This window comes from Patiria miniata, unplaced genomic scaffold (assembly GCF_015706575.1).
Source record: "Patiria miniata isolate m_02_andy unplaced genomic scaffold, ASM1570657v1 HiC_scaffold_19, whole genome shotgun sequence".
In the NCBI taxonomy this organism is placed as follows: domain Eukaryota; kingdom Metazoa; phylum Echinodermata; class Asteroidea; order Valvatida; family Asterinidae; genus Patiria; species Patiria miniata.
Genome location: NW_024037057.1, coordinates 4,332,786 through 4,360,549, shown reverse-complemented (window position 1 = coordinate 4,360,549; position 27,764 = coordinate 4,332,786). Strand labels below are relative to the sequence as shown.

Below are 27,764 nucleotides of genomic sequence, written 5' to 3'. Positions count from 1 at the left end.
TCGCATCGTGATTTTTTTTGCCGAATATTTTAATTTAGTAGGATAAAAATAAAAATAAAATTCAAATTGAAATATTTTTAATATTTATAATTGAAATAGACTATACACACACGTTTCTGAAAATTGCATTCACAGTTTCACACTTAACGCACAATTTCTCGACGTTGATGCAGCATACACAGGGTGAGTCAAAACCTGGTTCCCATATTTTCAACAAAGTGGCTTGCCCTATTTAATAACAAAAAACAGTAATACATGTTATTGACTCGTAAATGTGTGAAAATTTTGTTTAATTTGCATACTCTATTCAAAAGTTATTTCTCTTAAATTATAAGAACTATCACAAAATTCACCAGCCCACCACTCATCATTTACCGATACCTACTGATGAATAGGCATACCCTTTAAATACAATGAACCATGCAGGTCTTTCTACCTCCATTAATAGATGAAAACTTGCAAAGGTAAACAGCCAAAAATCACAATCATCATTAAAAAAAAGTACGTGATTTGTTTCTCATAATACAAAATGCAAAATCCAACAGGAATAAATATTGTCTCAGTCTTGACTCAAATTATTGAAATCGAATTAGTATTTGAATGCCTGTGTGTAATCTCTGGTTCTCACTCAGCTCAGTAGCTTCTGTGCAGTAAGGATTCCATGTAAAAATGGGTTCTTTTAGAAACATATGCATAACTTCTTAAAACATGGGTCGATTTCAGTAATTCTTTCTTTTTGCGCACGGATGGAAGAATGTGCTTGTTTAATAACATAAGCATGTTGATTTATCAAATTAAATAACACATTGCATGTTGGTGTATCAGATGTAATGACTTCCAAGGGGAAAACATCAGTCCAAGTCGCTTTCTTTTTGCACCCTAAACAGACATGACAATTTTGGTTAATACCTGATGGAATGGCACAAACGGTTTTCTTAACTTATTTGCAAACATGGTTCACTGTAAAAGGTTTAAAAGCATTCAACTCAACCTTGAAAATCCTGCAAGAGATACAAAGGCTCCAATGTGTTAGTCAATATGCCATATTGTTCTTATTTCTTCCCTTATGGTTTGATTTTTTGGTCTCTGTCAGTTTAAAATCCGGTTGTGAGTGAGGGTGAGCATGTATCGGCGTCAGTTGTGCACTTAGTATGTGTAAGTGTAATTGACAAGCAAAGAAGCGGTCATATAAAGCGTAGTTGACAAATATAAGGAATAGGTCGTATATAGCAGTGTTGACAAAGAATCGGCCATATTGAACGAGTGAGGGCGCTACATAAACGCCATGTTCTATGTAAAATAAATGTAAAAATACCGTTCATTAAAGAAGTTAAGTACCGTTACTTACTTTGTAAAGAATTATTTTTATAACTAAATTACACAATAATGGTCCCTGCTAGAACACAAAAGAAACACGGCTAACTCGTCAAAATTTGGTAATTATTCCACAACAAAATGTCAACTTTTTTCTTCCGATGCGTTACATGTAATGCCTCCGGGCTGGAATGCCAACATAGCACGGGAAAAGCAACTTCCTTGTTGGAATGATTTTCTGCTCTGAGGGCATGCTACCGTAACCTGAGAGTCTTAAAGATTGTACCCAACAATGAGTATCTGTCCCCAAGAGCTTACTGACTGTTATCTAAAATATCACGCATGTGTCAAATGTCCACAACTGAAGTGTTTACGTTGTTTATGCGATTGTTTACATAGTCTGATGTTGCTGGCTGGATAAAGCCAAATAAAATGGGGTTTCCAGGGCACGGCTTCGGTTCTGTTTTGGCTTTTGAATTTGAGGTCCCTGACTAAGAGGAATCCGGATCCGTACTGCTTCAATACAGTACAATAAAATCAAAGTTTACTGTCCCATTGTGGGAATTTAAAAACACAAACAAGCACGAATGTAAAAGCTACACAAATACAGATAAACATAGTACATTAATACATCAATACAATTTTTAAAAATATTATAACTCATATTATCTTTAAGCAAGTAAGATATATTTATTCACTGTGAACCTGTTTGCTATTTCTATTTGTTTCACACACGAAGCCAACGTTTGAAGAATATCCATTTGGTTGTGAAAGTAGAAACTCCAAGAATTATTCTGAAGTCAGAGACGAAGCCGTACCTGGGGATGAAACCGTGGTTTGGTAAACCATTAACAATAAACCCATGATCTGGTGTCCCGCCTCGTTATGTACAAACCAATTGAAACAAAATCAGGTCAGACGTAGTCTGTGTTACCTTGCAAGAGTTCATTATCAAAACGAAAATAGTTATGCGTATCTCGAGTTACAGTTCTTATTATCTATTGTGTTTACTTAGAGGGGCGTATATCTGATTTACATACAATCCATCGCAGTAGGACATTGAACGCCAGCACATAGACAACTTCTAGTTAATTTCCCTCTCTGCGAGTGAACTTTACACCTTCCTTCGACTCGGCAAATACCAAAATGCTGCGAAAGACCATTCAGGATTTGGATTCAGGAAGAGGGCGATTTTCTCTGTGATTCTGTACAGACAACCCGCCTTCTCATTACGCAAAAACCAAAAAGTAAACCTTTGAAGGAAAAGCTTTTTTTCTTAAAACATCTTCCTGAAAGAAAAATCCAGCCACATAAATATAATTTAATGTGACCTCGCAGTTGTTGTGGTCGGTTTAACGTACAAACCCGAGCAAAAAAGGAGAGATTTTCCTTTGCTCACCACGCCAAACCATTTCTAGAAACTACTGAACTATCGACGATTACTGTGGTAAACGCCAGTCGGTTTTTTCTTGGAAAAAGGAGACCATCGACACGATGGATCCGAAGACAATCAAAGCAGACACATAAAAGTCAGAGGTAAACAGCAATGACAGTGATTCATTTCAAATGAGGGTCATAATTGTAGCTTAATGTCGAAGGATTTGTTGAATCATTAACGCGTTCAGCTACTGGAGTGAACTTGTGCGATACTGTTCATAGACTCATGACAGTGGATGTGACTTTGACTTTAGTTTCATTATGAATTGTTCACAGATCCCGTTCTATTTTAGAAAATGCATTTCTAAAACTAGAATAGTGCATTTCTAAAACTAAACAGTTTTTCTCTCTGTTTTACAGTAATATGATCTTTGACTTTTTCCGGATACTCAAAAGTTCAGGGAAATTGTGCAACACCATTTAAAGACTAATGACTGTGACAGGAGACGCTGAATATAGTTTCCATATGAATACTTCGTTGATCTCGTTCTATTTTAGAATAAGGCATTTCTAAAACTACACATGATTTCTCCTCTATTTTCACAGTAATACCAAAGACGTAAAACAGAAACTGCAGGTCTTTGTCCGGACTCCCTCCTCACATCAATCCAAGACACTTTATTTCGAACTCCATCCTGAGACATTCGTCTCATCTCTCAAAGAAACAATCCAAAAGAGGATCGGTGTGGAGGCACGACATCAGCGTCTGTACATCAGGGAAATCTTCCAGGTAGGTATACTTTCATTAATAATACCGGTTCGGATAGGTTGTTCAATTTGAAATATCAACACCTGGATTTTCGCATGGCGGTATTTTAGAAAGGGTAATGTAGAATGCAAGATCTCATATTATTTTCATGTTTTAAACACTATTTTCAAAAAATCACAACCCCTCCCTCCACACTATGAAAGGTTTCAACGAACGTAATTTGCTGGAAGTTTGAATGATTAAAATCTTATCCTCCCTGTTTCTCCTGATTGTGTAATATACTTTCTTACATTATTCACTTTTTTAGCTCTGTGACTTGCTCACACTTGAGGAGAATGGTGTCGACAAGAACGAAATCATCTCTCTCCGGCTGTCAATAGAAAACCCAAAAGGTAAATGATGGAGGTTAAGGGATAAATGTTAAAGTAAATAAACAATCTGCTAACTATTAATAAAGAACCAGAGTCGCTTTTTGTTGTAGCTGACGTTAATAAGTTAATAAGTTGTAAGTTATAAGTAAAAATGTTTTACAGAAGTTAAAAGTTAATGTTTTTGGCAGATAAAGCTAACATTGATGATGAGTACCTCAGGGACTTGTCCTCGAAAATTGAATCGTCGTGGAAGGAACTTGCCAAACATCTAGGATGTGAAGAAGCGGAAATTGCAGACATCCAAACCACCAACGAAGGCGGCACTGAAGAGAGCCGTCACATGCTACTCACTTGGTGGGAAAAAACGACAGATCGCGACGAAGGAGCTCAGAAGCTGAGACGAGCATTGGAGGCCATCGGGTTGACTGATTTGGCCCAAAATGTACCAGGTGAGCTATTATAACGTTAACAAACAGTTTTCTAATATTCAGCAGTGATTGCCGACAGGAATTAACTTGACAACTTTTTTCAGGTCAAAAAAATTGTGTGGCACCCTGCTCTCATACAGAGCTCTTTAAACAAATAAATAGGCCTGAGCAACAAAAAACGGCCACGTTGATTGTAAAACAAAACGGTAAAGACAGTGTAAAAACAATTGGTAAACAATACAATTATGATGCACTCTGTTTTCCTCCTTACATCAGTAACAAGCGAATCAAAAGACGAGGTAGCTGGACCCGAGCTAGAAAAGCGTCAAGATGCAGGAGTTGACGAGGAGAGCAAACTAAACGGGGCGGCATCAACCAAAGAAGAAAATGTGACAAACAACGAAGTACCAAAAGGTAAATGACCACGTTCGGAAAACAATTATGTTCAAGTGAATAATCTACCTCCTTTAGTTGAGCTGGTTATAAAGAACAACGGCCTCTTTTTGTTGCGGCTGTAGTTAATAATATTGGCCTAAGTTAACTGCTTTACCATGTGGACGCAATAGAATATGCATCACCGAAGGCATACTTATTTTAGGCACAAATTATTTCGGCAGATAAGGCCGCCATTGATGATGAGTACCTCAAGGGCTTGTCCCCGAAAATTGAAACATCGTGGAAGATACTTGCCAAACATCTAGGATTTGAAGAAGCGGAAATAACAGACATCCAAACCACCAACAAAGGCAGCACTGAAGATAGTTGTCATATGCTACTCACTTGGTGGGAAAAGACGACAGATCGCGAGGTAGCAGCTCAGAAGCTGAGACGAGCATTTAAGGCCATTGGGTTGACTGCTTTGGCCCAAAATGTACCGGGTGAGCTAAAAGTGAAAACTAAACATACGCTGTGTATTTCAGGACACAGAAAAGAATCGATGGGGTACCTCACGCTCTCTGTACAGCAAATCAGCTATTAAAAAAACTACCTTGTTTTTTTTAACAAATTAAAAATGTAAAAATAAGTGAAAAGCTATTTGTAAACAATTCTATGCACTCTAATTTTCTTGCGGACATCAGTAGCGAGCGAATCGAGAGACGAAGCATCTGGATCTGAGCCAGAAAGGCGTCATGATGCAGGAGTTGACGAGGAGAGCAAACAAAACGGGGCGGCATCAACCGAGGAAGAGAAACTGAAAAAGGAACAAGTTGGTGATCAAGACAAACCTCGGTTTATCAGGTAAGTTACGATCTCGTGTTTGAAGAATTTTACTTAAGCATCAAATTTCGTGTTTTTTTTTGTTGGTTTTTCGTTTTGAGATAAATATAACTTCTTTGGAGAACAAAATGTCTCCACTTAAATAATGGCCGAGAGAATGATTATACTGTTATGGTCTTTACCTTTATTCCTTACCTTGATATGCCAATTCCAACAATTAAGAAGTCTTGCCATCAGAACTTTTTTTTCTGACAGTCGCAGATATGTGCAGATCTTCATCCGCACTCAGCGATCACAAAAACCGAAGATAATGTGTTTGCAAGTGGATCCAGAAACATCTGTATTGCTCTTAAAAGTGATAATAAGCGAGAAAATTGGTGTGCATCCTCAACAACAGCGAATGTTCATCCGAAGAAACTTTCGTAACTTTGAGGTAAAATTGGCTCCATATTCTACAAAGTAAACATGTTGGTTAAATATACCAATTAGCATTTCATCGAATTAAACGGCCATGCATTGTGGGTTCAGTTACAATCTCTTATGATTCCAATTACTTAAGTCGTGTACAGATAGTGCTGCTTTTGTTGTCGGCACAATGGAGTTTACGCACTTAAGTTCAGGAAATTTAATAGTTATTGGTGTTACCCCAACCGATTTAGTTTCAAGGTGAAAATGCACCATAAAAAAGTCACATATATATTTAGGTATTGTACAAGCGTAGTGGAACCAGAAACCCCAAACTGTCGTTTAAACCTTTAGACCTTTAAACCTCGAAAACGTGTTAAAAATCTTATTTCTTTTGACAGCTCCATAACTTGCTGACACTTCACGACTGTGGAATTCATCAGGATGAGAACATCTCACTCCGTCTGTGCACTGATGGCCTACTGGGCGGGGGACCAAAAGGTAAATGCTTATGAGAAACATTGCCTTGCCAAAATGGAGAAAAAAACTGCGGGCGTTAAGCCCTCATAATTAAGCTGGGAATGCCACATGCGCTCCTCCAAATAGATTAATGTCAAGGGAAAAGATCGGTATAAGCAAATGTATTCATTAGAATTTCATCGGGAAAAGGAAAGGAGTATAAAACGATTGATGCTCTAACGATTTTTATTAGCATTGGTACAAGTGTTAGGATGTTTATTAATGTCACCGCATCCTTCTCCGTTGTAATTCAATAAGGACCAACACAGGTATAAGCAAACAGTGAAGGAAATCAGATTTATTTTTTGTTTGCTAATTCTTTGTGTTTAATTTTCATTTCTTTTTTGAAAATTTCAAACGAAAATCCATCTATTTCATTGAAGTCACGAAGAGGTTTTTTTGTTTTATTTGGCAGACAAACACCCTGATGATGATCAGTTCTTTCGGGACTTGGCTTCGAAAGCTGAATCATCCTGGGAAAAATTGGCCAGATCCCTGGGATACGGAGAAGATGAAATCAGGCAAATCCAAACCACCAACCAAGACGACAAAGAAAGGAGCTTACAGATGCTGCTTTCTTGGTGGAGAAAGCAAGCAAATCGCAAAGAAGGATTTCAGAGTTTGAGCGATGCGTTAAATTCAATCGGGCGTGCTGAGCTGGCTTTAATGATTCCTTCTGAAGAGCAACGGAGGATGAAACAGGAAGAAGTTGCAGAAGGGGAGAAAAGGAAAACATCATCTCAGGGACGCGGACCAAGACAGGAGAAAGGTACTGATCGAGACAAACCTCAACCACCGGTACAAGTGGGAGTGACTGGGACAGAAAGCAGATCAGGTAATTAAATACACAGAATCAAATATATGTTTTGTCTTTCTTTCGTTTTCTATTTTCATTCGATTGTTTGTCCTTTCTATTATCAAAAATCAAATTTTGTCAAAAATATATTGTAGTGCTCTTTTGCTCACAGCAAGTGTTCAACTTAAATGTTATAATTTTTAAAATAAAACTACTTTATTTCTGGTTTTGTGAGGCTACAAACCTCAGCTTCTGGATTCCTTTTCATCGCATAGATATCCAGTTAGCGAGCAGACTTGTTATCGGTTACTTGGATGTGGGGGGGGGGGAACAATGTTTCTTCTTCAGGCTAGTCAAATAATTAATGTTAATATTCATACTCGAAACCTTTCGTGTTTAATACTGAATTAACACGGCATGTGAATGTTAAATTTCCACAGCCAAAAATATAGGCATTACTGTGGAATGTTATTTTGGGTCAGTTGACAATTACAAATTGTCCCCAAATCGTTAAGATTTCTCTCTTTTTCTATAAAGAATTGTGTTCAAGCAAGTCCTACTTATCAATGAAATAAATTTGACGTTCACCGGAGGATATTTTAAGGGGAAAAAAATTGACAACCCTTCCCTTACTAACTGGCGCATGCAATAATTGACTATACTTCAAATAATTATGTGAATTAATCATTTAAAAAATATATATTTAGTGGTTTTTTTTATCATTCAAAAGTAGAAAGTAAAATAAAAGTAAAATTAATTTTGTTAGAAATATAAATAATAGAAATTTGAAAATCTTCTCAATTAAAAAATCTATACACGATTATATAACCACCGACAGGACATCTTTAATCATTCGGCAATAAAGACATTGTGTGCAATCCAGCACGCGCGGTCTAAAACATGCAGGCTGACCATTAGGTAATGTTGTGAATGCCGCACGGTACGATTCAGTAACTGAGAGACGATGATCTTCACGTGGCGCTAGGTGTGAGTTAAGGGACAAAATACGGACTCAGTTGCCCAAGCCAGATATAGTCGTGTTTTTGGGGTCGGTTTGGGTCGGTTTTCCTTGACTTTGGTCTGGTCAGGTCGGGTTGGGTCGGTTTTTACGGGTCTCAAATTAAGATTCGGTTGATATCTTAAATGTTTTGGGTCGGTTTGGCCGACCTGAACAAAGTCAACGAACCCGACCCAATGCACAACACTAGTAGGCACGTCTCTTATGTTGGGACGTAACAATCGGATTTTCTTTAGGTATGTCCAAAACAAAAATACACGCGTTCGTTCCGAATACATTCTACCAATAATATTTTGGACTTCCAATTCAAGTGAAGGCACTTTGCTCACGTTGCAATGTATTGGTTTTCATTTACAGATACACTTCCTGACGACAGATCCATTTTGAAACATTCTAAGAAGATCGGAACACGCTGGGAAGAATTGGCCTTAAACTTACATTCCTCAAAAGAAGATGTTGAAATAATTAAGGCTAATCATCCCCACGACATTGTAAAACAGTGCTTTGAGATGTTAAGCACATGGTGGAGAAAGCAGGACAATTACACAGAAGCAAGACAGACGTTAAAGAAGGCTCTGATTGATTCGGGCAGGAACGACTTGGTTCGGGAAATATTAGGTATGTAACTAAAGATTTACATTACTGAGAATATCAGCTCAGTTATTGAACAAAGTTTGGCAAACTGTACACCTACATTTGACAATGGGTCATTCCATGTCAGACCAACGCACTTTTTTACCTCATGTCTTCCGATTTTGATAAAAATTGCTGTGCTTGTAGGTCCTGATGAGCAATGAATGCACACCAATTTTTAGCCCGATCCGACCTACCATGTGGTCAGGGCAGAAACCACAAAAAAACTGACATTTTTAGAGTAAAATACCACCCTTTTGGTATAAATATGTCAAAACTATGGCAATTTTCATCGAATATATGTGAATTTGGTATTAAAATAATGAGGATTGCATGCTCAAAGCACTTCTTTTGTCAAAATTAAATTTTGTGAAAAGTAGGTCACATGACCTTTCATATGCTTTCGTGACCTTTGACCCATTTTTTGTAATAATGTATCATTCCGAAAATCAACGAAATAAAAATAACTTGCTAAAGCATGTCTTCCTCTATCAGAATCTACTAAAAATCAGTTGGGGTCTTCAAAATTTACAACTTTATGACTATTTTTGTACAGTTGGTAGGTTACAAATGAGTCAATTTATAGACTTTACATAAGAAATACACCAACACAACTTACTTTTCTGTTTCTAAAGTTTCTAAAATATATCTTGGTTTGTGAATTTCTCATTCTGAGGGCTGATGAGGTCTAACCAGACTCATAGTGTAAATTATCAGCAGTGGCGCACGCAGGATTTGGCTTTTGGTGGGGGGGGGCGTCCTAATTTTTTTTTGGTTCAAATTTCTGTAAAAGATTGGACCAACAAAACTAGCCTAAAATCAAACAAACAAATTGACAATGTTGGGGGTGGGTTCAAGCCCCCCCCCCCCTTCCTGGGTGCCACTGATAATTAGTTATCCCACGAGCGCGCTTGGAATATGAAATAATGCAATGCTGTCGTGACCCATATGCCACTCGATGCACTACATAATTCCGTGTTCCACGAGCGCAAGTGGGATTTATAACCAATTTATCTTCAAGCAAACTTGATATCAAATGCATACACGCGGTGAAGATGTACGTGCATACATGTAGTGTATTGGTCCGTTCAGCAGGAAATAACACAACATATGTACACGTACATTTTTAATATCTGGGGTGCAATATAGCTGTGCAATATTATATAAAATCACACAGTTGTTGCTATAGATGGACTAATCAGGGTCTAGGATTCAAGTTTGCTTGAAGATAGTACTTAATATTACAATCAAAGTAACCTTTACTCATTCATCACTGTGCTTCTTGAACTTTAATGACTCTCACAGACTTGGCATTTTGTTCCTTTGAGATGAATTTCACCTGGACGTGAGTCCGCTGTACTGGGTGAAGGCCTGGTTACTGTTCGTGGTTAGCACACTTCCGAGTCCAAATATTCTGATTAAACAGTTTCTTTGGAATCAGAAGGTAGAATTTTGTTTTTCCTGGCTTTGTACTTTATACATAAAAATCTAGATAAATTTTATTAACTTAAGAAACAGAATAGTAAGTTGTGTTGGTGTATTTCTTATGTAAAGTCTATAAGTTGACTCATTTGTAACCTACCAACTGTACAAAAATAGTCATAAAGTTGTAAATTTTGAAGACCCCAACTGATTTTTAGTAGATTCTGATAGAGGAAGACATGTTCTAGCAAGTTATTTTTATTTCGTTGATTTTCGGAATGATACATTATTACAAAAATTGGGTCAAAGGTCACAATAGCATATTAAAGGTCACGTGACCTACTTTTCACAAAATTTAATTTTGACAAAAGAAGTGATTTGAGCATGCAATCCTCATTATTTTAATACCAAATTCACATATATTCGATGAAAATTGCAATAGTTTTGACATATTTATACCAAAAGGGTGGTATTTTACTCTAAAAATGCCATCTTTTTGTGGCTTCTGCCCTGACCACATGGTAGGTCGGATCGGGCTAAAAATTGGTGTGCATTCATTGCTCATTAGGACCTACAAGCACAGCAATTTTTATTAAAATCAGAAGACATGAGGTAAAAAAGTGCGTTGGTCTGACATGGAATGACCCCAATGCGAACAAATTGAAGTTGTACAGACAAGACAAAATGTGCCATTAAAATAGCTTTAAAATATCCATGAAATGATTTTGTTTAAAAAAACACCTTTTGTGCAACTTTTAGTCTGTTACATATATTAAAATTATTTGACATCTGTTTAAGGTTTATTTCAACGAAAAGTGCATTATTTAACATTAAAATTTCTATATTTCGACAACTGAGAGCGTTGTTGCTGTGATGTCTTTCAGGGTTACAAAGTTAGGTTCACGGAATTTGGGCACTAAATGTGAACTCATAAATCTGCTCGTTGAGAAAGTTTAACTTAGTGGCTTACTTACAGGTACTTACACAACAAATCAACAAACAAACCGAAAAATGTCCACATTCTTGCAACTGTTTGGGTGCAAACAATTGCAACGTTGAGGTTTTTGCCTGATATAACATCACATGTTGCTCACAAATACAAAAATTCGCATTAGCATAGAATCCAAAAAAGGCACCATAATAGTCTTGAAAACAGCAAATTGGATATTGATTGAAAATAAGGTTAACTGGGATACAGAGGGTGCATTTTCAAGGATTGCATTACAAAAATTGCTAAATGGATGGGGCCAAGAAACTTTAACTTGAAGAATTAATAAAATCATGAACCTATTATTTTTGCCCCATTACCGCTGAAAAATACACCCCTGATGTCGTTGCTTTTCTTTCAACAGGCGAGATGGGAAGAGCGCAATCCAGTCCGAGTGATGCTACTGATCATTGCAGGAGTGAATTAAAAAACCGGTATACTGAAACAGGTAGCTACGTTCAGTTAATACCTTGGGCCGGTGACGACATGAAACATATAACGGATATATATACAGAGTTGCAATTAGAACAGGGTGACCAGGATGACATAGAGGGCGATGTTCAAGAGTATGGAGACATTTTCGTCTTAAAAACAAGAGACGGAAAAGTGATTAATCGGGCCATTTTGTGTGGGTCACCCGGGATGGGGAAGTCAACCATTATTGACAAAATTGCATACGACTGGGCAAAGGGTGATGCACTCAAACAGTTTTCACTTGTGTTTGTTTTGAAAATGTCCGCTCTCAAGCAAACGTCTGACCTGGTTGAATCAGTATTTGATCAACTTTTAGCAGATGATACAGCAGTAGATAAAGGTGGTTTGGAATCATTCATTAAAGACAATGGTAGTAGAGTGCTCATTCTCATAGATGGTTTTGATGAATTCGGGACAACTAACCTCGAACCAGAGAAATTTGGGTCCGTTCTAAGAATGCTCAATCGAAAATTTGGTAAAGAATGTTTTGTAGTTGTAACAACACGCCCCTCTCACTTTGCTAAATTGAAAAGCAAAAACAAATCACTCATTGAGAAACCTTTCACCCATGTGAATGTTTTGGGATTTAGGATGGAAGATATTGGGCAGTATGTGAGAAAATTTTTCCGTGCAAAGCTTGATGAGGCTGAGAGACTTCTTGATAGAATTCAGTCATCGGGTGTACTGTCTGGTTTAGCAAGGAGTCCTATGATACTCCTGCTAATGTGTCTAATATGGAGGGAAGAGGAAACACTACCAGATACTCTATCAAGATTGTTCAATGAGGCAATTAGATACATATTTCGAAGAAAAATGCCTGAAATATCAAAAGAAGCAATATCGGAAGTGGTGATTTCAATCGGCAAAGTTGCTTTAGAAGGGCTTATTTCCCTCGAGCAAAAGCTTTCATTTCAAGAGGGAGAGTTTGATAAGAGTGTACTCGATAAAGCAATACAAGCGGGTATTCTCACCAGCCAGAGCGTCATTAAGTGGCACGGTACGCACAATAACGTACAGTTTATTCATAAGACAATTCAAGAGTACTGCGCAGCTATGTACTCTCAGAGTCTTTTAGGCAAAGGCGATGGGGAATTTCAGAAGATTCTTGATAAACTTGGAGATCCTATGAATTTTGAGTACTTGTTGCGCTTCTGCTGCGGCGACAATGAACAATGCACACGGCATGTATTGCGGATGCTGCACGAGAAGATTCTGCGTGATAACGATACTGAACCCAAGCTAGTAAAGGAATTGGCCTTAAATTGCTACTTTGAAAGTCAATCAAGAAATTTGTTATCAGTAGATTTCATTGAGTCTTTTTTTACTGAAGACATAGAGTTAAGTGGAAACGACAGCGTTAACTCGTTCGTGTGGTTGCTGCAGCATGTTGCCGAGCAGAGAGAGCTCTCGGGGGTAGATTACTCCGATAAAGTAAGCAAAATTCACTTAGAGGCGTGTAACCTGTCAAGGTTAAGTAAAGTCGTAGCTTTGCATTTGCCTGAATTGAAAAACTTGCGCGTGTTGCATTTCGATAGATGCACACAAACTGATAGCAGTGATGCTAACACACTTTTATCATCATTTCGTAATGGAGGTAACTTGACTGAAACTAGCCTTGGAAGAAATAATTTGGGCGGCTCAGCCAAAGAGTGGGCGGTCAACTTGCGAAGGATGAAATACCTCGCGGAACTTCGTTTGAATGGATGTTGCTTAGACCCGGGCGATGTAGTAGACATTGCATCATCGGTGGGGGAGATGCCAAACTTGGCCTATCTTAACCTTTCAGGCAATAAGGGATTGGGTGGTAACGCTGAAACGTGGGCGCCTAGTTTGCAGTCGATGATTCACTTAAAGAAGCTTGACATGACAGACTGTAGCATTAAAAGTCGCGATTTGAAATATATCGCTGAATCAGTAAGTCGCATGCAGAATCTGGTGGATTGTGAATTACTGGTTTCCGGCTATAGTCATGGAAACCATGAAAGCCAGGACTGTGCTGGTTTTCATGGTTTCTATGCCTATTTGCGTGTACAGTCATTGGGTAATGGCATAAAGTTGAGCATCGAGAGGTTCTCACTTACTGCCAAGGATTTGGCGGATGTACTGCAGTCATTCACTAATCGCAGCAAGTTAGTCAGATTGTCCCTTGATAGGATTTACGGTCTGGGTGGTTCAGCAAGTATCTGGACCCCACTCTTGCAAAACCTGACGGAACTTCAGGTGTTAGAATTAAGTAATTGCTCACTGCAAATCGCTGACATTGAACACATTGCTGCAGCATTACGTCAAGTACCAAACTTGGCCGATCTCATCCTTTCAAAGAATGGTAACTTGGGCGGTAACGCAAGAACGTGGGCGGCTAGTTTGCAGAAGATGTGGCACCTTAAATCACTCGATTTATCGGAATGTGGCATAAATGAACAAGATATGCAACATATTACATCATCAATTGAGAAGATGCCAAACGTGGCTAAACTAAACCTTTCACACAATGAGGGATTGGGTGGTAACGCCGGAACGTGGGCGGCTAATTTGCAGAGGATGATGCACTTAAAGAAGCTTGACGTGAGACATTGTAGCATTAAAAGCAGCGATTTTAAATATATCGCTGAATCAGTAAGTTGCATGCGGAACCTGGTGGATTTTGATTTGGGTAGTTATATTGACCATCACTATTTGCGTGTACATTCATGGAGTAATGGCATAGCGTTGAGCATTAATTGGTTCGAACTCACTGTCAAGGATTTCATGGATATACTGCAGCCATTCAGCGATCACAGAAAGTTAGTCAGATTGACCCTTGATGGCATTTTCTGTCTGCGTGGTTCTGCAAGAATCTGGTCTCCACTCTTGCAAAACCTGACGGAACTTCAGAAGTTAATATTAAGTGATTGCTCACTGAAAAGCGCTGACATTGGACACATTGCTGCAGCATTAGGTCAAGTTCCAAACTTGACCGATTTCAACCTTTCAAAAAATTCGGGAATGGGTAACGTAGGAACGTGGAAGGCTAGTTTGCAGAGGATGATGCACCTTAAATCACTAAATTTATCAAAATGTGACATAAAGGAACAAGATATACCACATATTGCTTCATCGGTTGGGGAGATACCAAACTTGGCCGATCTTAATCTTTTTTGCAATAGGGGATTGGGTGGTAAAGCTGGTACATGGGCAGCTAGTTTGCAGAGGATGGTGCACCTTAAATCACTAAATTTATCGGAATGTGGTATAAATGAACAAGACATACCACATATTGCTTCATCGGTTGGGGAGATACCAAACTTGGCCGATCTTAATCTTTTTTGCAATAGGGGATTGGGTGGTAAAGCTGGTACATGGGCAGCTAGTTTGCAGAGGATGGTGCACCTTAAATCACTAAATTTATCGGAATGTGGTATAAATGAACAAGACATACCACATATTGCATCATCGGTTGGGGAGATGCCAAACTTGACCGATCTTGACCTTTCAGGCAATGAGGGATTGGGTGGTAACGCCGGAACGTGGCCGGGTAGTTTTCAGAGGATAAAGGTAAAAAAGTAAAGGTAAAGGGGACGAACCTGTATTCACAGGAACGGAGTGCCCATCTATCTTTCATAGCGATTGGGCCAGACTCATATGCTGCTGTGGGGGGATCGCCACACCTCCTCCACGGCGAGTCTGTTACCTTCCCAGCATTGAACAATGCCGGTACCCATATAACACCTGGGTTGAGAGGAGTAGTTGAGGTGAAGTGCCTTACTCAAGGGCACAACACGCATGGCCACGGCGGGGTTCGAACCCACAACCTCTCGATCACGAATCCTGTGCTGCACCGCTAGACCACACGTTTCAGAGGATGATGCACCTTAAATCACTCACTTTATCGGAATGTGGCATCAATGGAAAAAATATATCACATATTGCATCATCAGTTGGGGAGATGCCCACAATTTGGTCGAGCTTAGCCTTTCATTCAATAAGGGATTGGGTGGTCACGCAAGAACGTGGGCGGCTAGTTTGCAGAAAATGATTTACCTGAAATCACTCGATTTATGGACATGCGACATTAATGGACAAGATCTATCACACATAGCATCGTCAGTTGGGGAGATGCCCAACTTGGCCGATCTTGGCCTTTCATACAATAAGGAATTGGGTGGTCACACAGGAAAGTGGGCGGCTTGTTTGCAGAAGATGATTCACCTGAAATCACTCGATTTATTGGAATGCAACATAAATGGACAAGATCTATCACCCATTGCGTCATCAGTTGGGGAGATGCCCAACTTTGCCAATCTTTAAGATTTTTCAATCATTGATGGACTGGGTTGTCACACAGGAACGTGGGCGGCTTGTTTGCAGAAGACGATTCACCTGAAATCACTCAATTTATGGGAATAGATAAATTGTGTAATTGAGATTTCCTGAAAATGGTTCATGCTGTTTATAACTTGTACATATCTTCGTGTCACCAAACTTTTTATGAGAAATCGAACTGCAAGTTTGAGGTGTGCATATTTTACCTTTTATATTGTGCCACACGAGTTTATCACAAACATTAATTTTTGTATGCAACTGATTCTAACAAAACTGAGAAAGGTCTCTTGGATTGAAAGTTTACATACCATTCAATGTGTGTATTTATTTATTGGACAGAAGCCACTTGAATAATACGATCGGTATTAAATGTATTAAACTCCTTTGGACAGTACACCAAAATTGCAGCCAGTCCTTTTGGTGCGATAACTGCGCATGTCATGTTTACCTGTGGCTTCACTTCATAAGTTATATAATATAATACTTATATCAGATACTTAATATTGATGATTCCAAATTTGTTCTCTGAATCATTTACTGTGAAAGTTCCACACTTACCGTGAAAGTAACCAATTGTGTTAGTGCATCTTATGTCACTGGATTGTCTCATTTTCACTTCAGAACAAGTCAGATTTTGTTGGGTTAACACCAGGTTTTGTTAGAAATCGAAAATGAAGAGAAGCTGAAACTGATATTTTGTTCAGCTGTTACAAGTTATGAAGATTATACAAATATTTCAAGGGAGCTTTGTCAGAGTTGAAAGTTATGCTTTCTTGGAAACTGAATAAAACAAAAACACGGTGTCTGCATATATCGCAATATTTCTGTAAGCCTTCAACTGTTACACGTATTGAACATGTTATTATATTTATCATATATCATGACTTGTATGATAGTGATCATATTTTCATTCACACAAGGTTTTAATATTTGTTTTATCAATCGCTTAACTCGATCCATATTCAAAGTTATTAAGGGGACGAATGATGATGATAACTAAATATGAAGCACAAACCAAGTGAAAGTTGAGTCATGATTGATGAGTCTACAGATCATCCAACATAGCTCAGCAAAGTCAGATGATATGATACATGGGCAATATTTGTGATTGCTTTAACTACAAAATACTGGATTTTATCGAGTTTCAGTAAAACGTGTATTGATGTGAAAATATTGGACGTGTACTTTTAACATGTCTGATTACTGTTGTAACTATTTGGTTAATTGTGGGAAATAAGTGGGTTTTTTTCTCAGACGCGATTAGCAAAGCGTTAAAAAGGTTTATCCAGTTAATTGAAAATTACCAAGTATAGTTCATTTTCATTTGATTAGAAATGACTCTTTTTATTTGTCATACCCAGCTGTTTATCTCCCGAGAATCTGGGAGTTATTGTTACAACAGGTTTATTTGTTCAATATATCATTTTTTGGACATCCATTTGGGTCTCGAAATAAACTTTTAATTATACTGTAACCACATGTTGTCATCTTTTTTTGTTGAAATGGGTTGTTGGAACATTTAGTATTTAACAAAGATATTAAAAGTATTCGTGGTGTTCAATTCTGGTAATTATGATTAATTATCAATTTAAATACCCATTTCATAACCCTTTTCCCTGTTAAGAGTTTTGATTTAAGTCATCTACATGAGAGTGGAACCTTGATTGGACGATCCGCGGTCATCTGATCAACATTCCACCAGTAAATATGCGCGGTGCATTACTGAGATCTATTGCTGTCCCCTCAAATTAGTAGAAAGGTTTACTGAAAACGACGGTAATACTGACTATGTGAGCTGAGTTTGCAGTCTGTGCCATAACCAAGGTCAATGACTCCGTTTGGCTGCTACGGCAACGAGGTGACAGGTAGACTGGTTCCCGCTCCGTTGGAGGTCAGATTCGATAAAGGAGGGCCTGGGAACCAGTCTAGTTGAAAGGCCGATACAGCGCAGTTGCCCCTATTGTTAAACGGCATTAGCATTACAAGTGAATTCTATCATTGGTATGCGGAAGTATTAAACTTGGCCCATGCACTTCTATCCGTCCAGGATTTCGTGATTTTTCCATGCCTGTTTCTTTCCTTCTTCGATCTCCATCGTGCAGTCTTGATAAATGTGTTTCTTCTGAATAATGTAATTTGGATGAAGTCAACTCGCCAAGTCTGGTAGAGGTAGAATGGAGATGGAACTTAACAAGTCATGATCAGGATTTGTCGTTACACAGTGAAGGGTGCAGTTTTGCCGTGAACCTGGCCGAAAGAGAGATAACAGGTAAGAAATATTAACAGGGGTACATCAGTTCCGGGCTGGGATTGTGGTGGGGGCCGGGTGGATGAGGTAGACACTGCGCTTCTGAAGGGATTTTTCTGAAGTATTACTCGGACAGCTTCGAGTATACAATGATCATGAAATTACAGCACTGAAGGACAGACCCAATGTTGAATTTGCTGAATTACGTGCCGTTGGAAATGTACATGGAAATGCAAACTTATGTTAATATAATTATGTATTTATATAGGTTCAAACGAATACCAATATGCAAACTTTGATTTGTTTTCAATGACTCACCAAGGAAGCTGAAAGGGTTGGGAATTGTGGAGCTCACAGATTAAAGTTTAGGGTCATAACAATTATGGGGAAAAATGGTTTCAGAAGAATATTGGGCATATCAAATTCAAAGTTGGTGTGGGAATTTGTTCCGGGGTATACCTCAGAAGATTGTTTGTTTGGGACCAATAGGTAAGAGGTCAAAGTCATTATGAATCAAACAAATAAAGTGAATTCAGCATATCTGTGGACTTACTTTACATATCAACTTAGAGTTCGTTATGTGGGGTCGTCTATGTGGTCCTAGAAGTCAAAGTTAAGCCACAAATATCAAAGATGAATATCGTTATGGTTGAAGGGACCATGACAATTAATTTTTAAATGCAATGTTTTACCATCGTCGAGGGTATTTTGGAGCTTTTTTTTATGCTAATGTGAATTTTCATATTCATAAAATTGTGATATCATTTCAGACAGAAAACTTAATGTAACAGCTATTTCAGCACCAAAGGTTGCCACAATTTTAAAATATTTTGTTGTCATAAATTGTATTTTCTTTGGCGATTAATCGTTGTGTCAAAACAAGACAGTAAGCCAATGAACAAACTTTTCTCAAAAATAGTTTCAATAACCAAATGTTTGGCTTACAATTTGAATAGAAAACCCCTAAACTGGACATTGTCTTCCTAAAAAAATGACACCACGGCAATAGCGCACTCAGTTGTACGGAAAAGCATGGAAAAGGTTGAATGTTTGAAAAAGTTTACTTTTCAATAAAATTAAACAAAAGCAAAATACTTTTCATACATTTGGAAGGAGTAGAAAGTTGCACAAAAATAATATGCTCCTACGAAAAATTCACTTCATGGACCCTCGAAACAATAAAAATGGTTTAGAAGAAAATGTTTAGAATAACTTAGCATGTTTGTTTTGAAATGGGGTTGGTCCAGGGGTTCCCAAGATACTGCGTTTTGACCCCTCGGTTTAAGGTCAAGGTCATTATGGTTCAAACAACACAGATGGTTTGAACAAGAAATCTCAGGAACTACCTTGCATATCAACTCATTGTTTTCGCCTAAAGTGACAGAAAGTATAACTGATAAAGAATATTTCACTATCATGAGAGCTTGCATTCTGTGCAACAATCGGGTCAACGAGTCTGTTGGACCGTAACGATGAGGAGGTGAACAGGTAGACTGGTTCCCGCTCCGTTCCAAGTTACAATCGATAATGGAGGGCCCGAGAACCAGTCAAGTTGTGGGGGCGGCACAGCGCACGCGGCTTGTGTCGTTCCTCTATTGTAAATTATATTTATAGTAGTATTACATCAGGGGAATTCTGAAATCGGTATGTGGAAATATTAAAATGGGCACAAATAGGGTACGTTGCATTTGCAGCATCATATCCGTCCAAGATTTCGTGATTTTGCCGTGACTATTTCTTCCCTTCTTCGGTCTCGATTGTGAAGTCTTGATCATGTGTTTCTTCTGATTAATTTGCTTTGGAGCATTTAACTTGGATAGAGATGGGAGTTTCACAAAACTTGATGAGGATTTGTCGTTACAAAGTGTAAAGTGCATGTTTACCGTGAAACTGAACTGAAAGAGAGAGAGAGCGGGTAAAAGTTATGAACAGCGGTATTTCAGTTCAGGGTTGGGGAACACCACGCTCTCAAGTGACAGTAATTCAATTAAATCCAATTCAATTCGTTATTCTTTATCCATTTTCAAAAATAAGATGGAAAATTTACCTGCCTGCTGTAAGGCAAAAAAACCCATTATTTTGAAAAAAAAAGAAGGAGGAGAGTCTTTTTTTCTCCAAAATGGTCGCCCGACCTATATTCCAAAACAAGCAGCCAGGGTATTGTTCAAGATGGCTGCACCCCCTTTTTTGGGGGATGGCCGCCACTTGGATTCAGGAAATGACATACCAACTTTATATTGGCTAAATGCCAATATAAGAAACCAAAATGATTTCACTGTTTAAAATTTATCATTTTGTTCATTTTTTTTTTCAATAACCAATAAAAAGAGTCAGCCTCCAAAAGGGATGCGGACGGGGACTCTTAACATTTTTTTGTTATTTGGCCTGGCCTGAAGAGACACATTAAAAATACATTGATTAATAGAAAAAAGTAAAACATCATATCAAAAAAAAATACAAAGTGGTGAATAGCATGAGGCACTTCCAAAGATAATAAAACAAACATTTACTTTCACTAATTTGCAGTGTAAAATGTAATATTTTTCGTTTTGAAAGTGCGCCCAATGAGGTCATAATTGGGCTTTCATTTCATTTGGAATAGAACATTTCCCCAGTATATGAGGGCTGGATGACACTCTTTTGTGTGTGATCCCAGAAGTCATAGATTTAAGAGTCAGTGGGGCGTTTGAGTAAAAACTACCATTTGCTTTTACTACCAATTTTTATGCATTAACTTGTATCTGTGCGGATAAAAATGAAGCAAAGGCTTTTACTGAAACGCGTGAATTAATTGCAGTGAGTGCTTCAGACGGCAATCAGGAACTAAACGAAATGACATGAGTCCAGTTTATTCAGTGACATAATACAATATGATTTTTCAACATTTCATTTTTAGTATGATTTTAATAGCTGAAATATGTTTCTGGGTGAAGAAATGTAGGCAACTGTAACTTCGTCTTCACTGCAGTTTATGTTTTTATGAAAGTACTTTCTGCACTCCGTAAATTGTGAAAATACATCATTTGAGTTGGATTTAAGGCACAAATTAACTACTGTACTGTATATCACCTTGTTGATTTGGGCTCGGTTACCCTACATGTAAACCCCGTGTGTGGAAATTCACACACAAACGCAGGAGACCCTATTGTTGACAACCATTCGTCCGTGCAATCATCCAATAAGTTAGCATTTATCATTTCAACACCATTCTACACAATAAACAATCAAATCATCCTGATTTTGGTATTTGTGCTTGCAGCAGCAACCGGGTACGACGACCCAATGTTTTAATTACATCTTTCAATAATTCGAACCTTTAAAGACTTGATAGTATTTACAGAACTATCATCTATTATCTAGGCGTAAGAGCCTTTCATTATAGACACATTTAAGTGATCAATTAATTATACAGAATTATACCTGAGACAACACTCTTTTTGCAATTGTTATGATTAATTCTAATTATTCGTACCCCATTTGATATTATGTTTTGTCTCATCGCTGTGATGACTACCAGGTACGACAGTGTTTTAATAACGGTCATTCAATCATTTGAACCTTAAAGACGTCTTGATGGAGACAATATTTACAGAACTAGGGTCTATCATTTAGGCGTAAGAGCCTTTCATTTATCATATTTGCGTAATCAATACTAGAATTAACCTTGAGACTTCCCTCCTCTTTACAATTGTCATGGTTATTTCTGAATAATCGTTCCACATTTGATATTATATTAAGACAAGCTTTTCAGAATTATCTCTTTTGGTTTTGTACAATACCAGATATCTTCCGCTGAGGATAAATCACGCATACTATGGTGCATGTCTATTCAGACTTGTTTGCGTTCTGAACGCATTAGATCGCTAGAACAATTTTAGCATCTCATCTAGTAGATCTGATCTTTATGAATCTTACTGCCAACCTGTAAATCTCGTTTTATACCTCCGTCAGAAACTACTCCGACCATACCTTGATTGCCACTTGTGGATTTCATTTGAACCTTTAAGTTTCACAGAACTTTCCTTTTAGGCTTCAGAGCCTTTAGCTAAACTTAATTGAATAATCGCAAGATACCACTCATCTATTACATTATGGCTGTTTCTGGAATTGTACCCCATCTAACATTGCTGTGTTGACTGCCAGATACGAAAAACCAAAACCATATTTGGAAAAATGGAAACGTACACCTGAACTATGCAAGACAACTCCTTCAGGCAAGGGTAGCAATGTTCGTCTCTTATAAATACTGTTTGAGACATTGAACAACTATGAAATTACAACCAGACTTAACAACTGTGTTAAAAATTGTGTGTTGTCGTTGCTGCTCGCAAGCGTGAAGTGATCTACCTTCAATCCAACCACGCACACATTCCTGTGCCACTCCCTATTCAAATTACGCGCCCTTAACCACTCTACCGTGTCTCATTTACATATCAATGATAAAGCAGATTTATTCTAATTCGTCCCGGTACTCAACCGAATAAATCAATATTTGCTACCTCCTACCTGGATGCTGAACAGCAAAAGAATTTCACTCATATGTAAATGCATCAGCTGTTTGCTTGTACTTCCCAGCATTTGCTAGTTTGTATTCATACGACGCTTCTGCGGCGGGGTTCTTTGGATGACTGGTTCCCGCTCCGTTCGAATTCAGAATCGATAATGGAGGGTCCGGGAACCAGGCACGTTTACAGGGCGGTACTGCGCACGCGCAATGTGAAGTTGCCCCCATTGTTGAAAATATTAATAGTAGCATTACATCAGGGCAATTCCAAAATAAGTGTGGGGAAAACTGGGCGTAAATAGGGAACGTTGCATTTGCAACATCATATTCGTGCACGATTTCGCGATTTTTCCAGGACGGTTTCTTCCCTTCTTCGATCTCCATGGTGCAGTCTTGATAATTGGTTTCTTCTAATTAATGTACTTTGGATGAAGTAAACTCGCCAAATCTAGTACAAGGAAGATTGGAGATGGAATTTTACAAAACTTGATGAGGGTTTGTCGTCACAGAGTTTAGAGTGCAGTTTTGATGTGAAACTGACCGCAAGAGAGTTAACAGGTAGGCCGTAAAAGATATGAACAGGGGTATTTTCTGTTCGGGGCGGGGGGGGGGGGCAGTGGACACTGCTCCTGAAAGGATTTGTTTTCTGAATTATAACTTTGACAGCCCTGAGCATATGTTATTCAGGTAGTGAAGGGTCAAATCCAACGATACATTTTCTTAATTACGGTCGCATGAAATAAATGTACATGCTATGATGTATTTTCTAAATGCCGCTGTAGCGTGAATTTAGGTTTTGTGAAATACGGACTCATTGCGCATGCTCAAGCATATTATTAGGAGAAGGACCGATAACGTGAGAGGGTTTAACCAATAAAAGGGAAAAGAAGTCCGATTTTTACACGAGTCAGATTTTTAAAATGCATTTACTTCAAGAGCACACTTGTGTTGAATTTTACTATTTGTTTGATTTGCTTGATTTGATGTTTTGTTCGGGGCTATAAATATGTTTGATTTAATGCTAGTACAAGTTTGCATATTCATGACTAACACATGGTGTCATAATTTATGAACCAAGTGGCCACCTTGTTCCCATTATTTCGAGCGCTGCTTTTGAAAATGACGTTTTAAAATATATTAGACACTGGGGACGAGGTTCAGGCAGAGGCCTCAGTGTCACAGATGTTTGAGCGCTAAGGGTTGCCGGCATTTAAATTTCTGCCGTAGCAACTTTCTGTAACTGCTGATTCATTTGTTTCTAATCTGTACACGACTGTCGAATGTTCTTCTTGAGCAACATCATGGACTCACACTTTGTGTACTTAAATCCCTAAACTTGACCAGTCTATGCCCACAAGTTACATCACAGAAAATGCGCCCTCAACTGACAGTGATAGCATAATGCACTTCCGAACATAATAAAACAAACATGTACTTTTATACTTATTTGCAGTGTAAAATTTAATATGTTTTTCTTTTGAAAGTGCGCCCTATGACGTAAAAAAATGGGGTTTAATTTCATTAGAATAGAACATTTCCCCAGTATGTGAGGGCTGGATGACATTCTTTTGTGTATGATCCCAGAAGTTTTGGTTTTACTACCAATATGTGGATAAAAATGAAGCAAAGGCTTTAACTGAAAATCATGAATGAAATGGGGTGAATGCTTCAGACGGCAATCAGGAACATAACGACATGATATAAGCGTCCACTTTATTCAGTAATATAATAACATATTATTTTTAAATATCACATTTTTTGTGTGATTTTACCGGCCGAGATATGTTTCTGGGTGTATAAATATTTTTAAGGCAACTGTAACTTCGTCCACACTGCGCTGTACGTTTTTCATGAAAGTACTTTTTGCACTCTGTGAGTTGTGAAAATATATCATTTGAGTTGAATTAAATTAGGCTCAACTGTATGTACCACCTTGATGATTTGGACTCGGTAACCCTGCACGTAAACCCTGTGTGTGCGTATTCATACACACACACAGGATACCCTATCGTTGACAACCATTCGTCCGTGCAATCTATCCAATAAGTTAGCATTTGAACCTGCTGTCTGGATGCTGAACAGCAAAAGAAATAGTACTCAAATGTAAATGCTTCTGCTGTTTGCTTTTACCTCTCAGCATTTGCTAGTTTGTATACATACGACGCAACGGCGGCGAGGTTTTTCGGAAAAAACTGGTCCGGGAACCAAGCACGTTTACAGGGCGGTACTGCGCACGCGCACTGTGAAGTTGGCCCCCATCATTGTCAAACGATATTAATAGTAGCATTACATCAGGGCAATTCCAAAGTAGGTATGTTGAAATCTGGGCGTCAGTAGGTTATATTGCACTAGCAACATCATAATCGTCCACGATTCCCGTGATGTTTCCTTGACTGTTTGTTCCCTTCTTCGATCGCCATCGTGGAGTCATGGTTTCTGTTGATTAATGTACTTTTGATGAAGTGAACTCGCGCTCGCCAAATCTGGTACAAGTAGAATGGTAGAATGGAGATGGAATTTCACAAAACTTGATGAGGATTTGTCGTCACAAAGTGTAGAGTGCCTTTTTGCCGTGAAACTGAACCGAAAGAGAGATAACAGGTAAAAGTTATGAACAGCGGTATTTCAGTTCAGGGTTGGGGAACACCTCACTCTTGAAGAGGTTTGTTTTTTCTGAATTATTACTTTGACAGTTCTGAGCATACAGTACTCATGTGATAACGGTAGAGACGGCCAAACCTAATGCTGAATTTTCTTAATTTACTTGCCGTTTGAAATGAATGTAAATGCTATGATGTATTTTCTAAATGCCGGTGTACAGTAGCGTGAATTAAGGTTTTATGAAAAAAGGACTCATTCATGAAAGTGCGCATGCTCATGCACATGGGCGTCGCCAGGATTTTTTTCTAGAGGGGGCCAAGCCCCCCCCCCTTCCACCCCGAAATCACTTTACTTTTCCAGCATATTCTCGATTGATCATTTTTCGAGGGTGGGCAGGGACATTAATTGCCAGCAATATGACTTCGCGCCTCTTTTTCTTTCATCCCCCCCCTTTTTCATTTTTTTTCTCTTGTGGTTGCTTTTCCGGGGGGGGGGGGCGACGCCCATGCCCACGCACAGATAACTAGGAGAGGGTCTGGTCACGTGAGGGGGTTTAACCAATAACAGGAAAAGGGAGTCCGATTTTTGCACGAGTCTAATGCAATTTTTGAAATGTATGGACATCAACTGCATACTTGTGTTAAATTTCACATTTTTTGACTTGCCGGATTTCTATCTTTTTCAGTTTTTTTTATTGCATGCTAATACAAGTTTAAAAATTGTTATTGTCATTTGATCTGAAGGCACGAGCAACCTCGTTCCCATGATGTTGAGCGCTGCTTTTGAAAATGGGGTTAAAAATAAATTAGAATTTGTGGACGAGGCTGAGGCTGAGGCCTCTGTGAAACAGATGTTTGAGCGCCAAGGGTTGCCGGCATTTGGAGATTTCTGCCGTATCAACTTTCTGTAGCTGCTGCTTCATTTGTTTTCAATCTGTACACGAGTGTCGGATGTTCTTCATGAGCCACATCATGGTCTCATACTTTGTGTACTTAAATCCCTAAACTTGACCAGTCTATGCGCACAAGCAACATCACAGAAAAGGCACCCTAAATTTACAGTAACAGCATGAGGCACTTCCAAACATAATAAAACAAACATGTTCTTTTATACTTATTTGCAGTGTAAAATTTAATATTTTTTCCTTTTTTTTTGCTGTTTGCTTGTACTTCCTAGCATTTGCTAGTTTTTTATTATTACGACGCTACGGCGGCGAAGTTCTTTGGATGACTGGTTCCCGCTACGTTTGAATTCAGAATCGATAATGGAGGGTCCGGGAACCAGGAACGTTTACAGGGCGGTACTGCGCACGCGCACTGTGAAGTTGCCCTCATTGTTAAAAGTATTAATAGTAGCATTACATCAGGGCAATTCCAAAATAAGTATAGGGAAAACTGGGCGTAAATAGGGTACGTTGCACTAGGAACATCATAATGCGTGTACAATGTCGTGATTTTTCCATGACTGTTTCTTCCCTTCTTCGATCGGCATCGTGCAGTCTTGATAATTGGTTTCTTTTGATTAACGTACTTTGAAAGTAGTAAACCCGCCAACTTTGGTACAGGTAGAATGGAGATAGAATTTTACAAACACTTGATGGGGGTTTGTCGTCACAGAGTTTAGAGCGCAGTTTTGACGTGAGACTGACCGCAAGAGAGTTAACATGTAGGCCCTGAAATAATATGAACAGGGGTATTTCTGTCCTGAGGTGGGGGGGGGGGGGAGGGGCAGTCGACACTGCTCCTGAAAGGATTTGTTTTCTGAATTATTACTTGGACAGCTCTGAGCATACGTTACTCGGGCAGCGAAGGGTCAAACCCAACGTTAATATTTCTTAATTACGGTCGTTTAAAATAAATGTACATGCTATGATGTATTTTGTAAATGCCGGTGTAGCGTGAATTTAGGTTTTGTGAAATACTGACTCATTGGTGGTATTGCGCATGCTCAAGCATATTATTTAGAGAGAGAGACCAGTAACGTGAGAGGGTTTAATCAATAAAAAAGAAAAAAAAGAAAACCGATTTTTACACTAGTATGATGCAATTGTTGGAATGTATGGACATGCATACTTGTGTAAAATTTCACCTTTTTTTGACTTGCCGGATTTATGTTTTTTTCGGGGCTTTTTTTTTTAATGTAATGTCATTTGATCTGAAGGCAGGAGCTACCTCGTTCCCATTATGTTGGGCACTGCTTTTGAAAATGAGGTTTAACATAATTTAAAACCGAGTCACAGATGTTTGAGCACCAAGTTGCCGACATTTGGAGATTTCTGCCGTATCAACTTTCTGTAACTGCTGCTTCATTTGTTTTCAATCTGTTCACGAGTGTCGGATGTTCTTCATGTACCACATCATGGACTCACCCTCTTTGT

The 27,764-nt window shown here is 38.5% G+C and overlaps 1 protein-coding gene across 1 annotated transcript; it reads left to right on the top strand.

Annotated features, from left to right (window-relative positions):
• The first annotated feature begins 4,006 nt into the window (after positions 1 to 4,006).
• On the top strand, positions 4,007 to 26,297 carry LOC119726041. Its single transcript, XM_038197658.1, has 10 exons — positions 4,007 to 4,280; positions 4,536 to 4,673; positions 4,877 to 5,137; positions 5,339 to 5,498; positions 5,733 to 5,910; positions 6,284 to 6,383; positions 6,817 to 7,236; positions 8,573 to 8,833; positions 11,623 to 13,326; positions 26,131 to 26,297. Exons 1-10 carry the CDS (start codon positions 4,007 to 4,009, stop codon positions 26,295 to 26,297), a joined length of 3,663 nt encoding a protein of 1,220 aa, XP_038053586.1.
• The last annotated feature ends 1,467 nt before the right edge of the window (positions 26,298 to 27,764 follow it).